General features: G+C 40.2%; 1 protein-coding gene across 1 annotated transcript in view; it reads left to right on the top strand.

Annotated features, from left to right (window-relative positions):
• Positions 1-3,456: 3,456 nt before the first annotated feature.
• WDR27 (WD repeat domain 27) overlaps positions 3,457-15,601 on the top strand; it is a 266,107-nt gene continuing 253,962 nt past the window's right edge. The window contains 1 exon segment of the mRNA XM_032267079.1: positions 3,457-4,309. Within this exon segment, the coding sequence (XP_032122970.1) occupies positions 4,073-4,309 (237 nt within the window). The 5' untranslated portion in view covers positions 3,457-4,072.

The raw sequence follows: 15,601 nt of genomic DNA, 5'->3' as shown, positions 1-15,601 counted from the left end.
TTATTGTTGACCCAAAGATCATTCAAGAGCAGAATTTGCATAGTTTTGGGGGTTCCTTTTGGAGCTAATTTCCATTTTTATTCTACTGTGTTCTGGAGAATACTTCATGTGATTTCAGTTTTCTTAAATATATGGAGACTTGTTTTGTGCCCTATCATATGGTCTGTCTTGGAGAATATTCCATGTGCTGGTGAAAAGAATGCATATTCTGTAGTTGTTGGGTAGAATGTTCTGTAAATATTTGTTGTTTATTTGTTTGATGGCATAGTTTAAGTCCATTTTTTCTTTGTTGACTTTCTGTCTTGATGACCTTTCTAGTGCTGTCAGTGGACTATTGAAATTCCTCAGTATTATTGTGTTGCTATGTCATTTCTTAGGTCTAATAATAATTGTTTAATGAATTTGGGAACTCCTTTGTTAGGTGTGTATGTATTTAGGATTATGATGGTTTCCTATTGGACTAATCCTTTTATCATTTATATAATGTCCCTCTTTGTCTTTTTTTAAAAACGATTGTTGCTTTCAAGTCAATTTTTTTCTCTAAGAATAGCTTCTCCTGCTTGCTTTTGTTTCCATATGTGTGGAATATCTTTTTCCTTTCCTTTACCTTAAGTTTATGTGAGTCCCTATGTGTTATGTGAGTCCCTTGAAGATTCCAGATACTTGATCAGTGGACCTTTATCCATTCTGCCATTCTGTGTCTTTGAGTGGAGCATTTGGACCATTTATGATCAACATTAGTATTGAGATGTGAGGTACTGCTCTATTCATTGTGTTAGTTGTTGCCTAAATACACTTTTTCATTGTATTATTGTTTATAGGCCCTGTGAGATTTATGTTTTAAGAAGGTTCTTTTTTGGTGCATTTCAAGGTTTTGTTTCAAGATTTAGAATTCGCTTTAGCATTTCTTATAGTACTGGCTTGGTAGTGTCAAATTCTCTCAGCATTTGTTTGTCTAAAAAAGACTTTATCTCTCCTTCATTTCTGAAGCTTAGTTTTGCTGGATACAAAATTCTTAGCTGACAGTTATTTTGTTTAAGGGGGCTAAAGATATGACCCCAACCCCTTCTGGATTGTAAATTTTCTGCCTAGAAATCAGCTGTTAATCTGATAGGTTTTTCTTTATAGTTTATGTGATGCTTTTATCTCACAGCTCTAAATGTGACATGGTAAAAAGCCCCATAAACCTGCATACCTCAACCATACCTCGGCTTTCTGTGAAATTGCTCTCTGTAACTCAAATATGACAAGCAAGCAGTCCAAACCCATGCCATCTTGGCCCCTGCGACTTGTAATTTCCACCCTACCCAGACAATATGTAAACAAGTGCTTATCTTGACTTTTGTGAATCACTTAAGTAACAATCAGAATGTCAGAAGTCCCCTGGCCCTCCGAATGTCCAGAGCCCCTCACCCTCATCTTCGCCCAGGAATCCACTGGAATGTCCGGAGCCACTCACCCTCATCTCCGCCCAGGAGATGATTTACAGAATCTACTGGCCCTTGGAATGTCTGAATCCTCTCACCCCCACCCCCGCCCCTCACCCTCACTCCCAAGGTGGTTGTATGGGTATAAAAGGTCTTGACACCCTCCTTTCGGGGCCAGGGGTTGGGGAGACATGAGTCCTCTGTGGCCGCCGGCAGTAAAGACCCTGCAATTTGGCATACTTTTGTCTTGGTGTTGAATTTCTGTGCTCGGTTCAGTACAACATAAACATTCTTTCATTCTTCCTGACTTTAGATAACCAGATGACTATACCTAGGTGATAATCATTTTGTGATGAATTTATCAGGAGTTCTTTGAGCTTCTTGTTTTTGGATGTCTAGATCTCTAGCACGGCTGGGTAAGTTTTCAATTATTCCCTCAAATAAGTTATTCAAACTTAGATTTCCATTCTTCCTCAGCAACACCAATTATTCCTACCTTTGGCCATTTAACAGAATCCCAAATTTCTTGGAGGCTTTGTTCACTTTTTTAGAATTATGTTTTCTTTATCTTTTACAGATTGGGTTAATTTGAAAGCCTTGTCTTTGAGCTCTGGAGTTCTTTCTTCTACCTGTTCTAGTCTCTTGTGGAAACTTCCCACTGCATTTTGTATGTCCCTAAGTGTGTCTTTCATTTCCAGTTGTGATTTTTTTTCTTTATGATACCTATTTCCTTGTAACATTTTTTATCCATATCCTGCATTTTTTTTTGAAGTTTTTGTTTGTTTTCAACTTTCTCTGGTATCTCATTGAGTAGCTTAATAATCAACCTTTTGAGTTCTTTATCTGGCAATTCAGAGATTTCTTCTTGGTTTGACTTTATTGCTGGGGAGTTACCATGATCTTTTGGGGGTGGTATAGAGCCCTGGTTTTGTTGTTGTTATTTTTTTAACATTACCAGAATTTCTTTTCTGATTTCTTCTTATTTGGGTAGACTATTACTTAAAATTGTTTTTGAATTTATTTTTGATTGTTTTTTTTTTTTAAATCTAAATTTCCTTTTTTCCTTCTTAAGGATCAGACTTTAATGTTTATTTTAGCCTAATTTGACTCTTGGTGCTTTTAGGAGTGAAGACTCTGCATGAGTTCCTTAGTTACAGAGAATCTTTTTGTGCTGGCTTTTCCTGATGCTGGCTGTAACAGTTATATTGTTGATGTGTGGATGAATTCACTGTCCCTTATGGAGTTAGAAGGCAGGGATCTATTGAAGCGTATCTCATTCTCTTGTGGTAGACACTTTAGATGGTGTGAAGTTCTGGAAAGGAGGAGGATGAGATGGGGGGCAGATGGGAACCAGCTCTCAGGGGCCTCTGCTGAGACCTGGGGAATGAGAAGAGCCCCCAAGGTGCAGAGATGGGGAGGAATGGAAGATGAAGATAAAATGTGTGTCCTGAGGCAATAAAAGCCCTGCTGTGTTGTCAGAGCTGGGAGAAAGTGTAAATAGAAAGAGTAGCAGTGGAGGGAGGAGCTGGTGACGAGGAAGAGAGAGGCAGAGGTTGGGTTAGCAGGGTCTTGTCAGGGCCAGCATGAGGAGCACATGGGTGGATTCTTCGAATCCACATGACCAATATGAGGACTGCATGGATGGGCCTTTGAATCCACATGACCAGCATGAGGACCACATGGCTGGGCCTTCAAATCCTCATGACCAGCGTAAGGACTGCATGGCTGGATCCTCTGAATCTACATGACCAGCATGAGGGCTGTGTGGGTGGATCCTTTGAATCCATGTAACCAGCATGAGGGCCACATGAATGGACCTTTGAATACCCACAGCCTGCATGACCACTGGATGTTGGGGTGCTTGCCCATCCCTTTCTAAGCAGGTCTGTTGTCTATGCCTTCAGGTGCATCTATTGCCTGCCTGCAAGTGGGGTGTGGGGTACAACAGAATCAAGGATGATCCCAGTGTTATTCTCACATGTTTCTGAAATGATTATGTTGTGAAGTTAAGTGTAAAGTTGGATGAAGAGCTGAATGTAAAGTTGGATGAAGAGCTTATTTTTGTGAGTGTTTCATTAGTTTATGCTTTATAAAACATAGCCAGTGAATCACTGATTATAGAACCTATGATAGCTTAACTGTAATTACATAGAGGGTTGTGAAATTGTTGATTAATCTCAGTTTAGCTATGGGAAATGTGAGTTCCAATTGCAGTTTCCCAATAACTAATTTGCTGTGATCAATTCAGAAAATAACTTTGTGTTTTAGTCATTGATACCAGCAACTGGTTTCAGTAGCCAGTGTTTAGAATGCTAAGTGTCAGTGCTGTACCCATGGCATATGGATCATTGTTTAGTCTTTGCCTCTCAGTAACTGTTCCATTTTATGGTTGTGAAAGCTTATTCAGAGAGCCTAAGCAAGGTCAGTTAAGTGGGGATAGGAGGATTTGAGTCAAGGTCTGCTTAATTGGAAAGCTCATGAGAGGAATGGAGCAGTTGTGAATGTGGAACCTCCAGAGTTTTTAACAAATTTCTCTTCTTTTTTCTTGGGGTGAGGAAAGGTGAATAAATAGGTATGATGTGGCATGTGTGTGTGGTCACACTAGTAACTATCAATAGATAATAGACTTTTTTTCTATACTAAATATGACACCTATAGTCATCTTGTATGTACTTTTTGTTTTCAGATTGAAGATGGAAAATCCCCAAGACATTTTCTCAAGTAATGGTGGCTGTGTAAGTGATATAGTTATAGAGAAATACCTGGTTGAATCCAAGGAGTCTGCATCTCATGTTCAGCTTGCTTGCAGCATGCAGCACTGTGCTTTCCCTTTGGATGGGAATGAACTTTGCATATGGAACACCAAGGATCCTTCTCATCAGGTATTTTACAAGTGTTATGTCCAGTGTCATGAAGGCCTTGCCCTTGACTTTCCATGTCTTTGATACTGTTTGGACAGCATTACCTTCTATGGATTCACCTACCAACTATGGGAGAGAAATATTGATAAAAATATTATATTACATTTTTATATTTAGAACACAAGCTATCTGGAATTACTTAATTAAAAAAATTTCTTCAGTAATAAGCTGATCAAGAAAAGGTTCATGTTAACATAATCAAATCTCCTACCTTTGGATATCCAGATTGACTTTTCTTACTTTTTTCAGTGAAGTATAAACTACATAGAAAAAAAAGGTCCATGTAAAAAGTGCACGTTGTAATGACTATAACTAAATGAATTCACTTAGGTAACCACCCTAGGTCATGCCTCTTCTCCATCAACACCCACTTTTCTCCTCCCCAAAGCCAACACTGTCTTGACTTCTAATACCATAGGTTAGTTTTGCTTTCGGTGAATTTTATATAAATGTGATTATATATTATGTACTTTTTTGTGCTTGTCTCTTCGATTAACCAGCGTATTTATGAGATTCATCCAGTTGTTCATTTTCATTGCTGCACAGTATTATATTATGTGAACAGACCTCACTTTATCCATGCTTCTGTTGGTAGACATTTGTTTTATTTTAGTTTTTTTGGCTGCTACATTCTTTCCTATGTGTTTTGGTGCACACACACATACAATTGCTGAGTTGTAAAGGTTACATAGTTGACTCTCGAACAGCATGGGTTTGAACTGTGCTGGTTCACTTATACACCGATTTTTTTCAACCCAATGTGGGTCAAAACTATAGAATTTGCAGGATATGAAAACTGCATATTTGGAGGGGCACCTTTTCATATGTGTGTATTCCACACAGCCAACTGTGGGATGTGAGTGTGCACAGATTTTGGTTTATGTGGGGTTCCTGGAACCAATCCCTCATGATACTGAGTGATGTCTCTATTCAGTAGGTAATGCCTAGCAGATTTCCAAAGTGAATGTACCAATCTATATTTCTTCTAATGGAGTGTGAGTTTTAGTTGATCCATATCTTCACCTATACTTGTTTATTTTCATTTTAGCCTTTCTAAAAGGGTGTAGTGTTACCTAATTATAATTAGTAATTCTGTGATTATTAATGAGGTTTAGCACTTTTTTGCACATTTATTGGCCATGTAGATATTCTTTTTTGTGATATATGTATTCAGATTTCTTGTCATTTTTTCTGTTGGATTATCTATATGTTTTCTATTGATTTGAAGGAGTTCTTTATATTATAAATGTAGGGTTTCTGTCTCTTTAGTTTGCATTTTCTACAGTTTTATGTAAATAGAATCATGGTAATTTAATTTTTTTATTGACATGTAATAGTTGTACATACTTTGGGGGTATATGTAATATTTTGATACAAGTATACAATGTGTTATGATCAAATCAGGATGATTGGGATGGCCATCACCTCAAACATTTACCTTTTTATTGTGTTGAGAACATTCTAGTTCTTTTCTTCTGGAAATTTTGAATTACATAGTAAGTTATTATTAACTATAATTTTCCTGCTATACTATTGAATACCACAACTTATTCTTACTATTTTTTTTATTCTTTTGCCCACTTCTTTTCATTCTCCCCACTTCCTGTCCTAGCCTCTGGTAACCACCATTCTACTCCCCACTTCCATGAGATCTACTTTTTAAGTTTCTACATATGAGTGAGAACATGTGATATTTGTCTTTCTGTGCCTGGCTTATTTTATTTAACATAATGATCTCCAGTTCCATCCGTGTTGCTGCAAATGACAAGATTCAGTCTTTTTTATGGCAGAATAATATTCCATTGTGTATATATATCACATTACTTTATCCATTTGTCTGTGGATGGACACAGTATTCCATTGTGTATATATATCACATTTCTTTACCCATTTGTCTGTGGATCCATATCTTGGCTGTTGTAAATAGTGCTGGAGTAAATATGGGAGTGCATTATTATATAATGTGCTATTTTTCTCTTCATACAGCTTTTAACTTGATGTCTGTTTTATCTGATGTAAGTATGGCTACTCCTGTTTGCTTTTGGTTTCCATTTGCATGAAATGTATTTTTCCATCCCTTCACTTTCAGACTATGTGTGTCTTTATTGCTGAGATGAGTTTCTTGTAGTCCACATACAGTTGGGTCATATTTTTTGTTTTATTTAGCCAATCTATATCTTTTTAATTGGGAATGTTATTTATTTACATTCAGGGTAATTGATAGGTAAGGAATCACTCCTGTCATTTTATTTATTGTTTTCTATTTGTCTTGTATATCTTTTTTTTCTTCTTGTTTTCTTGTTTATTTTCTCAGTTGGGTTTTCTATGGATTTGATTCCTTTGTCTTTCTCCTTTGTGTATTGGTTCTACCAGGGAATTTTATAGTTTATTATGTTTTTATGATGGTGATTATCACCTTTATATTTCCAGATATAAGACTCCCTTGAAACTTTCTTGTAAGACCAGTCTAGTGGTGATGAATTCACTGAGTTTTGTTTGTCTCTGAAGATTTAATTTATCCTTCATTTTGAAAAATAGCTTTGCTGGGCACAATATTCTTGGCTGAAGTTTATTTGCTTTCAGTACTTTGATATAGCATCCTATTCTCTCCTGAACTATAAGGTTTCTGCTGAAAAATATGCTGTTAGTCAAATGGACATTCTCTTACATGTGACTTGATGCTTTATTCTTGCTGCTTTAATTTTTGTGTCCTTGCATTTTGACAATTTGAAAATAATGTAACTCTAAGAGGACTATTGGATTGAAACTATGTGGTAATTTGAGCTTCGTGGACCTGGATTTCCATCTCTTTCCCAAGACATGAGAAGTTCTCTGCTATGATTTATTAAATATGTTTTCCTCACCTTCTCCCTTATTTTCTTTTGATAGAATGCCCATATTATGAATATTTATTTGCTCATTGATGTCTCAAATGATATAGGCTATCTTCATCCTTTTTTATTCTTTCTTTGTCTGCTGGTATTATTTCAGAAGTTCTGTCTTCAAGTTCAGAAATTCTTTCTTCAGCTTGATCAAGCTAGTTGCTTAATCTAGTTGTTAAATCTCTCAATTATATTTTTAAATTTTATTCATTGAATTCTTTAGGATTTATCTTTTTTTTAAAATATCTATTTCTTTGTCGAATTTCTCATTAAAATCATGAGTTGTTTTCCTGATTTTGTTGAATTGTCTATCTGTATTCTCTTGAATTTCAATGAATTTTCTTAAAATTATTATTTTGAATTCTTTTTCTGACATTTCATATATTTTCTTTTTAAAATTTTTTAATTTTTAATTTTTTTTATTGTACCTTAGGTTCTGGGGTACATGTGCAGATCATGCAGGATTGTTGCATAAGTAAACACATGGCAATGTAGTTTGCTGCCTCTATCCCCCTGTCACCTACATCTGCCATTTCTCCTCATGTTATCCCTCCCTGACCTCCCAATCCCCCTGCTGTCCTCCCTTGCCCCCCCCAACAGACCCCACTGTGTGATGCTCCCCTCCCTGTGTCAATGTGTTCTCATTGTTCATTACTCGCCTACGAGTGAGAACATGTGGTGTTTGATTTTCTGTTCTTGCGTCAGTTTGCTGAGAATGATGGTTTCCAGATTCATCCATGTCCCTACAAAGGACACAAACTCATCTTTTTTATGGCTGCATAGTATTCCATGGTGTATATGTGCCACGTTTTCCTTGTCCAGTTTATCATTGATAGGCATTTAGATTGGTTCCAGATCTTTGCTATTGTAAACAGTGCCACTGTGAACGTACATGTGCATGTGTCTTTATAACAGAATGATTTATAATCCTTTGGATATATACCCAGTAATGGGATTGCTGGGTCAAATGGAATTTCTATTTCTAGGTCCTTGAGGAAGCACCACACAATGGTGCTTCCACAATGGTTGAACCAGTTTACACTCCTGCCAACAGTGTAAAAGTGTTCCTATTTCTTCACATCCTCTCCAGCATCTGTTGTCTCCAGATTTTTAGAGATCGCCATTCTAACTGGCGTGAGGTGGTAGCTCAATGTGATTTTGATTTGCATTTCTCTAATAATCAGTGATGAACATTTTTCATATGTTTGTTGGCCTCATATATGTTTTCTTTTGAAAAGTATCTGTTCATATCCTTTGCCTGCTTTGGATGGGTTTCGTTTTTTTTTTGTATATCTGTTTCGTTCTTTGTAGATTCTATTTCGTTCTTTGTAGTTCTTTGTAGCTTCTTTAGTTCTCTGTAGGCCTGTGTCAGATGTGTAGATTGCAAAATTTTTTTTCTATTCTGTTGGTTGCCGGTTCACTCTATTGATTGTTTATTTTGCTGTACAGAAGCTCTGGAGTTTAATTAGGTCCCATATGTCTATTTTGGCTTTTGTTGCCAATGCTTTTGGTGTTTTAGTCATGAAGTCCTTGCCTATGCCTATGTCCTGAATGGTTTTGCCTAGGTTTTCTTCTAGGGTTTTTATGGTGGTAGGTCTTATGTTTAAAAGTCTTTAATCCATCTGGAGTTAATTTTAGTGTAAGGTGTCAGGAAGGGGTCCAGTTTCTGCTTTCTGCACACTGCTAGCCAGTTTTCCCAACACCATTTATTAAACAGGGAATCCTTTCCCCATTGCTTGTTTTTGTGAGGTTTGTCAAAGATTAGATGGTTGTAGATGTGTGGCGTTGCCTCCAAGGCCTCTGTTCTGTTCCATTGATCTATACCTCTGTTTTGGTACCAGTACCATGCTGTTTTAATTATTGTGGCCTTGTAGTATAGTTTGAAATCAGGTAGTGTGATGCCTCTGGCTTTGTTCTTTTTGCTTAGGATTGTCTTGGCTATGCAGGCTCTCTTTTGGTTCCATATGAAGTTTAAGGTGTTTTTTTCCAGTTCTGTGAAGAAGGTCATTGGTATCTTGATGGGAATAGCAATGAATCTATAAATTACTTTGGGCAGTGTGGCCATTTTCATGATACTGATTCTTCCTAACCATGAACATGGAATGTTTCTCCATCTGTTTGTGTCCTCTCCAATTTCTTTGAGCAGTGGTTTGTAGTTCTCGTTGAAAAGGTCCTTTACATCTTTTGTTAGTTGTATTCCTAGGTATTTTATTCTCTTTTTAGCAATTGTGAATGGGAGTTTGCTCATGATTTGGCTGTTTGTCTGTTATTGGTGTATAGAAATGCTTGTGATTTCTGCACATTGATTTTGTATCCTGAGACTTTGCTGAAGTTGCTTATCAGTTTAAGGAGATTTGGGGCTGAGATGATAGGGTCTTCTTAATATACAATCATGTTGTCTGCAAATAGAGACTATTTGACTTCCTCTTTTCCTAATTGAATACCTTTTTTTTTTTCTTGCCTAATTTCTCTGGCTGGAACTTCCAATACTATATTGAATAGGAGTGGTGAGAAAGGGCATCCTTGTCTAGTGCTGGATTTCAAAGGGAATGCTTCCGGTTTTTGCCCATTCAGTATGATATTGGCTGTAGATTTGTTGTAAATAGCTTTTATTGTTTTGAGACATGTTCCTTTGATACCTAGTTTATTGAGAGTTTTTAGCATAAAGCGCTGTGGAATTTTGTTGAAGGCCTTCTCTACATCTATTGAGATAATCATGTGGTTTTTGTCTTTGGTTCTGTTTATGTGGTGGATTACGTTTATAGACTTGCGTATGTTGAACCAGCCTTGCATCCCTGGAATAAGCCTACTTAATCGTGATGGATAAGCTTTGTGATGTGCTGTTACAATCAGTTTGCCAGTATTTTATTGAAGATTTTTGCATCTATGTTCACCATGGATATTGGCCTGAAGCTTTCTTTTTTTGTTGAGTCTCTGCCGGGTTTTGGTATCAGGATGATGTTGGTCTCATAAAACGATTTGGGAAGGATTCCCTCTTTTTGCATTGTTTGGAATAGTTTCAGAAGGAATGGTACCAGCTCCTCTTTGTACGTCTGGTAGTATCCGGCTGTGAACCTGTCTGGACCTGGACCTTTTTTGGTTGGTAGGCTATTAATTGCCGTCTCAAGTTCAGCCCTTGTTATTGGTATATATTTTCTTATGATTGATGTCTGTTACTGGAAAATTGTTGTTTTCCTTTGGAGGTGACTGGTTTTTTTGTTTGTTTGTTTTTAGCTTCTTTTTCCTTTCATTTTCGTGGTTGATATGTCCTGACATTAGCTGTAGTGCATCTGACAGGAAAGTTGCACCTTCCAATTATATGGAATATGTTTCATAGGGACTTATTTGTATGAATTGGTCCTAGGTTATCAGTTTAGTGGGGACTTTTGGTCTTGGTTCTAGGTGGATATAGTAATGTAGTCTCTGTGTGGTTTCTTCAGTTGTAATCCACACTAGTGACATTTATGTTTCTCGATAGCCTTGACTAAGATAATTTGTGGTGATGGGTTGTGTAGCTTTGCCGAGGATGCGTTCACCTGCTATTTCTCAGGTTGGGGACAAACATGTACACATAGGGCCAACCAACTTGGTGTCTGGCTTGCCGGGGTTGGGGCCACAGGGATGTTATTGTGGCCAGGAGCATGGGCACATTGTTACTTGGCCAGCATGGGGGCATATCTCTTGGGGGCAGCTCATGGGGCTGTTTTTCCAGCATTGGACATAGGCACAAGGCTGCTCAGCTGGCTGGGTGAATGCCCATTATGAGTGGCCCACAGATCTGTTTCTCAGGCACTGTATATGGGCACACAGCTGCTGGGTTTGTCTGAGAGCATGTCTGCTGGAGGAAACCCACAGGGCTGCTTCTCAGTCCCAGGACACCATCACACACCTTATTGGCTGGCCTCAGTTCATATCTGCTGGGGTGTTCCAGTGAGGCTGTTTCTCTGGCTTGGGATGCAGGCACATGGCTGCTTGGCTGGCCTGAGGGCATGTCTCCTGGGTGTGGTTATAGGGCTATTGTAGGCCCAGGACATGGGAACAGGGCTGCTCAGCTTGCCTGGTTGTGTGCCCCCAAAAGCAACCAATGGGTCTTTTTCTTAAGTCTGAGACATGGGCACATAGCTGTTTGTTGGGACTGGGAGCATGCTTACTGTCGGCAGCCTGTAGCACTATTTCTCAGGTGTCTATTGGAGACTCAGGGACATTGGGCAGTTCAGAAGTATTCCTGCTTGTGGCAGGGGTCCTATAGGGCTGTTTCCCAGGTCCTGAGCACAGGTGTTTAGCAACTCTTCTGGCCCAGGGGTGAATCAGCTGTTAGGAGGCTCAGGAGCCTCTCCTGCTTGGGGGAGGGTGTGTAATGGTTTGGCTAAATTAAGGGCAGGTTTGTCCTGGGCAGGACTGCTGGGCTCTTCCTCTGGCTGGAAGTGCAGTGGCAAGGGTTGGTTTCTCTGCTGTGCAGGTCCAGACTCACAGCTGATCCTTATCCCAGGCTCCATGCAACTGGGGTTGTGACATTCAGCCACTCGTGTGGGCTTTGTATAATAAAGATGGAGCCCTAGGGCTGGAGAATGGCAGTGACTTCTGGCCCTCAGAGCAGAGCATGCTACAGAGGCAGCTCTGGTCTCAGGATGGTGCTGTGCTGCAGCAGCTTTGGCTCATAGGGTGGGTGGGGAGTGAGGCGTGCACACCTTGTGCTCCTAATCTGGGGCAATGGAGCAGCATGAATTCCCAGCAGCTCCCAAACTGGGCTCAGGGCTTGCAAGGACTATGGGATTCTCCTGTTGTAAAGACTGTAGGTGTTTGTCTTGTTTGCGGGGTGGTTGGGGATCTTTTGCTTACCTTTTCCTTGCAAAAGGAAGTTCCTTCTGACTCTGGGCAGATTTGATCTAGGCAGGGGAGGTGGGGCTGCAGTGGCCAGGTACATCCATGCTGCTCTCCTGGACTTCCAGTCACCACAGGTGCATCGTCACTACCTCTGCTGTATTGCAGTGCTCTTCCTTCCATGCTTTAGTCAAATCTTAGCTATTTATTTATTGTCTTTTTTTTCTTTTGGAGGTGCCAGTTATCTCTAGTCAGCCATCTTGCTGGTATCACTCAGTCTAGTTGTCACATTCTTCGGGTACAGTATGCTTGATTGGCATTTTTTTTCTTTCCCTTAATATTTCACTGCCCCCGTTAACTTCTAACCTGTAAGGTTTTTGCTGAACAGTCTGCTCTCAGGCATATTAAGTCTCTCTTATGTGTTATTTACTTAATTTAACTTACTGCTTTCAGGATTCTCTCTTTGTCTTTGACCTTTGAAAGTTTAATTATAATACATCTTTGGGTATTCTTATTTGGGTTGAATCTTATTGGTAACTTTTGACCTTCCAGTATCTAGATATTTATATCTCCAGGTTTGGGAAGTTTTCTATTATTTATTTGAATTACCTTCTGCCACTTTGTCTTCCTCAGTTCCTTCTTTAACTCTAATAACCTGAATATGTAGTCTTTTGTCTCATAGCTCCCATAAACATCTTCATTTTTTTTTCTCCTTTGACTGTGTGTTTTCAAATAGTCTGTCTTTGAGCTCACTGATTCTTTCTTCTGTTTGCTCAATTCTGTGGTTGATGCTATTTATTCCATCTTTCTTTTCATTAATTGTACTTTTTAGCTCCAAAATTTTTGATTTTTTAAAAAATTAACAATCTGTTAAGTTTCTATGGTAATTTCTGAGGTGATTCTCTGTTTTTCTAAATTTCTCTGAGATTCCTTAAAACAGCTATTTTGAATGATTTATCTGAGGGATCACCAATAGTCATTACTTTAGGATCAGTCTGTGGCACTTTATTTCCCTGAGTGTTGCTAATGCTTGTGGACATGTGATTATGTCTGTGCACTGAGGGATTAGGTATTCATTTAAATCTTTGTAAGTCTGGCTTTGTTTGTGCCTGTCTTTCAAAGGGCCTTCCAGGGATTCTACATATACTGACTGTTGAGTTCCCTGAGGCCATGACCACTGCAGCCATCTCAGCAGTAGAGGATGCTCTAAGCTCAGGATTGCTGTGAGTCTTGCAAGAACTCTGAGGCTGACACAGCTTTCTGGCCCAGATGGACCGGGGTAGGACTCAAGGTAGATGCTGGGGCTGTGTGGGAATGCTCACCAGGCCCTGAGTCCAGAATGTTGTCCTAGTGGCTCAGAGTGGTGTGTCACCCAGCAGGTCTCTGCACAGGTGAGACAGGTCTCCAACTGCAGCATGAGGAATGGGAATTGAGATTAGGAATCTGTGGAGAGTTTTCTAACAGCAGGGAGAGGGGCTAGAACTGAGACTGGGTCCCCTCAGGATCTGCTATGGGATGGAGGTTAGAGAGCTGATTTTGTTGGCTCAGAGGGTCACATGTCTTCCAGGAGGACCTTGTGCCAATAACATAGTTTCCATCTGGGATCTACTGTGGGACAGACGCTGGAGAGCCTGGTCACATTGTTTCAGAGGGGTGCGTATCTCTGAGGAAGTCCCTACACAGATGAGATAGTTTCCCCATTTCAACAGGAGGAATTGGAGCTAGGACTCATCCCCGTTACGATCTGATTTGGGAGAGAGGCTGGAGAGGTTGGTCTAGTTGACACAGAAAAGCATGCAGCTCCCAGCAGATCTCAGCACAGATGGGATAGTTTCCTGATTGCACCAGAAGAGGCCAGAGCTGAGATCCGGTAGCCTCAGGATCTGTTGTGGGAGAAAGCGTGGCAAGCCTGTCAGGGAGGGTGAGACTGCCTGGTTGCAAGATACAGGCAGGTCTCCCTCTGGGTCTTTGTGTAGGCAGCTCTTACCTGGGAACTCAGATGAGGGGATTGGAGCCAAGCTACAGGGCAACTTTCAGGTTCACTGCCTAGACCAATGTCAACAGGCAGATGAACCCTTCCATCAGATAGTGGTATCCTTCCAGACCCCTTGGCTGATGGTTTTGTTTGCAGGCTGAAGGCCAAATGAGGTGGTAGCCAAGCCCCTTAGAGGACTGGGCCATTTCTGGGCTTGAAGCTAAGAGCATGTTTAGTGAATCAGCCACCTAGGTGTGGGTCTGAACTCTCAAAATGACCTTCTGAGGTCTTGGTTCCACTGGGGTTTCTTTTTGTTTTTTGTTTTTTTTGAAAAATTCTTTTTTTTTTTTTTTTGAGACAGAGTCTTGCTCTGTCGCCCAGGCTGGAGTGCAGTGGTGCGATCTCAGCTTACTGCAACGTCTGCCTCCCGGGTTTAAGCGATACTCCTGCCTCAGTCTCCCAGGTAGCTGGGACTACAGGTGCCTGCCACCATGCCTGGCTAATTTTTGTATTTTTTTTTTTTTTTAGTAGATATAGGATTTCACCATGTTGTCCAGGCTGACCTCGACCTCCTGACCTCAAGCGATCCGCCCACCTCGACCTCCAAAGCGCTGGGATTACAGGCATACAGTGCTGGGCTTACATGCCTAGCCTGAAAAATTCTACTTTCTATATTAGGTATCTAGTCTTCTTTTGATACGTATTACTTTTTAAAAAGCATGCTCTACATGTTCAGAGAAATGTCCCTAGGAAAGAACTATAGAAATGTTCCCTTACTGGGCATGAGGGCCCACACCTGTAATCCCAGCACTTTGGGAGGCTGAAGCAGGAGGACTGCCTGAGCCCAGGAGTTTGGAACCAGCCTGGGCAAGACACTGAAATCCTGTCTCTAAAAAAACTTTAAACATTAGCCAAGTGTGATGCTGCATGCCTGTAGTCCCAGCTACTCAGGAGGCTGAGGTGGGAAGATTGCTTGAACCTGGGATGTTAAGGCTGCAGTGAGCCATGATGGCACCTCTGCACTCTCGCCTGGATGACAGAGTGAGGCCCTGCCTAAAAAAGAAGAGAAAAGAAAAGAAATTACCCCTGAAAGCATAGTCTTTAAATGTTACTTCCTGATGAATGCCTTTTTATAAATGAATTCAAGATGTAGGTAAATGAGAAATGAAATAGAGACAATTATGTTTTATTTATTTATTTATTTTATTGTATTTTAGGTTTTGTGGTACATGTGAAGAACATGCAAGATTGTTGCATAGGTACACACGTGGCAATGTGATTTGCTGCCTTCCTCCTCTTCACCTATATCTGGCATTTCTCCCCATGCTATCTCTCCCCAACTCTCCACCCCCCACTGTCCTTCCCCTATTTCCCCCCAACAGACCCCAGTGTGTAGTGCTCCCTTCCCTGTGTCCATGTGTTCTCCTTGTTCAACACCCACCTATGAGTGAGAACATGCGGTGTTTGACCTTCTGCTCTTCTGTCAGTTTGCTGAGAATGATGGTTTCCAGGTTCATCCATGTCCCTACAAAGGACATGAACTCATCGTTTTTTATGGCTGCATAGCATTCCATG

The sequence above is a fragment of the Sapajus apella genome, unplaced genomic scaffold (assembly GCF_009761245.1).
Source record: "Sapajus apella isolate SASKATOON/1434 unplaced genomic scaffold, GSC_monkey_1.0 scaffold165, whole genome shotgun sequence".
Classification (NCBI taxonomy): domain Eukaryota; kingdom Metazoa; phylum Chordata; class Mammalia; order Primates; family Cebidae; genus Sapajus; species Sapajus apella.
Note: the sequence above shows the minus strand (reverse complement) of the source record. Positions and strands in the feature narration are given on the sequence as shown.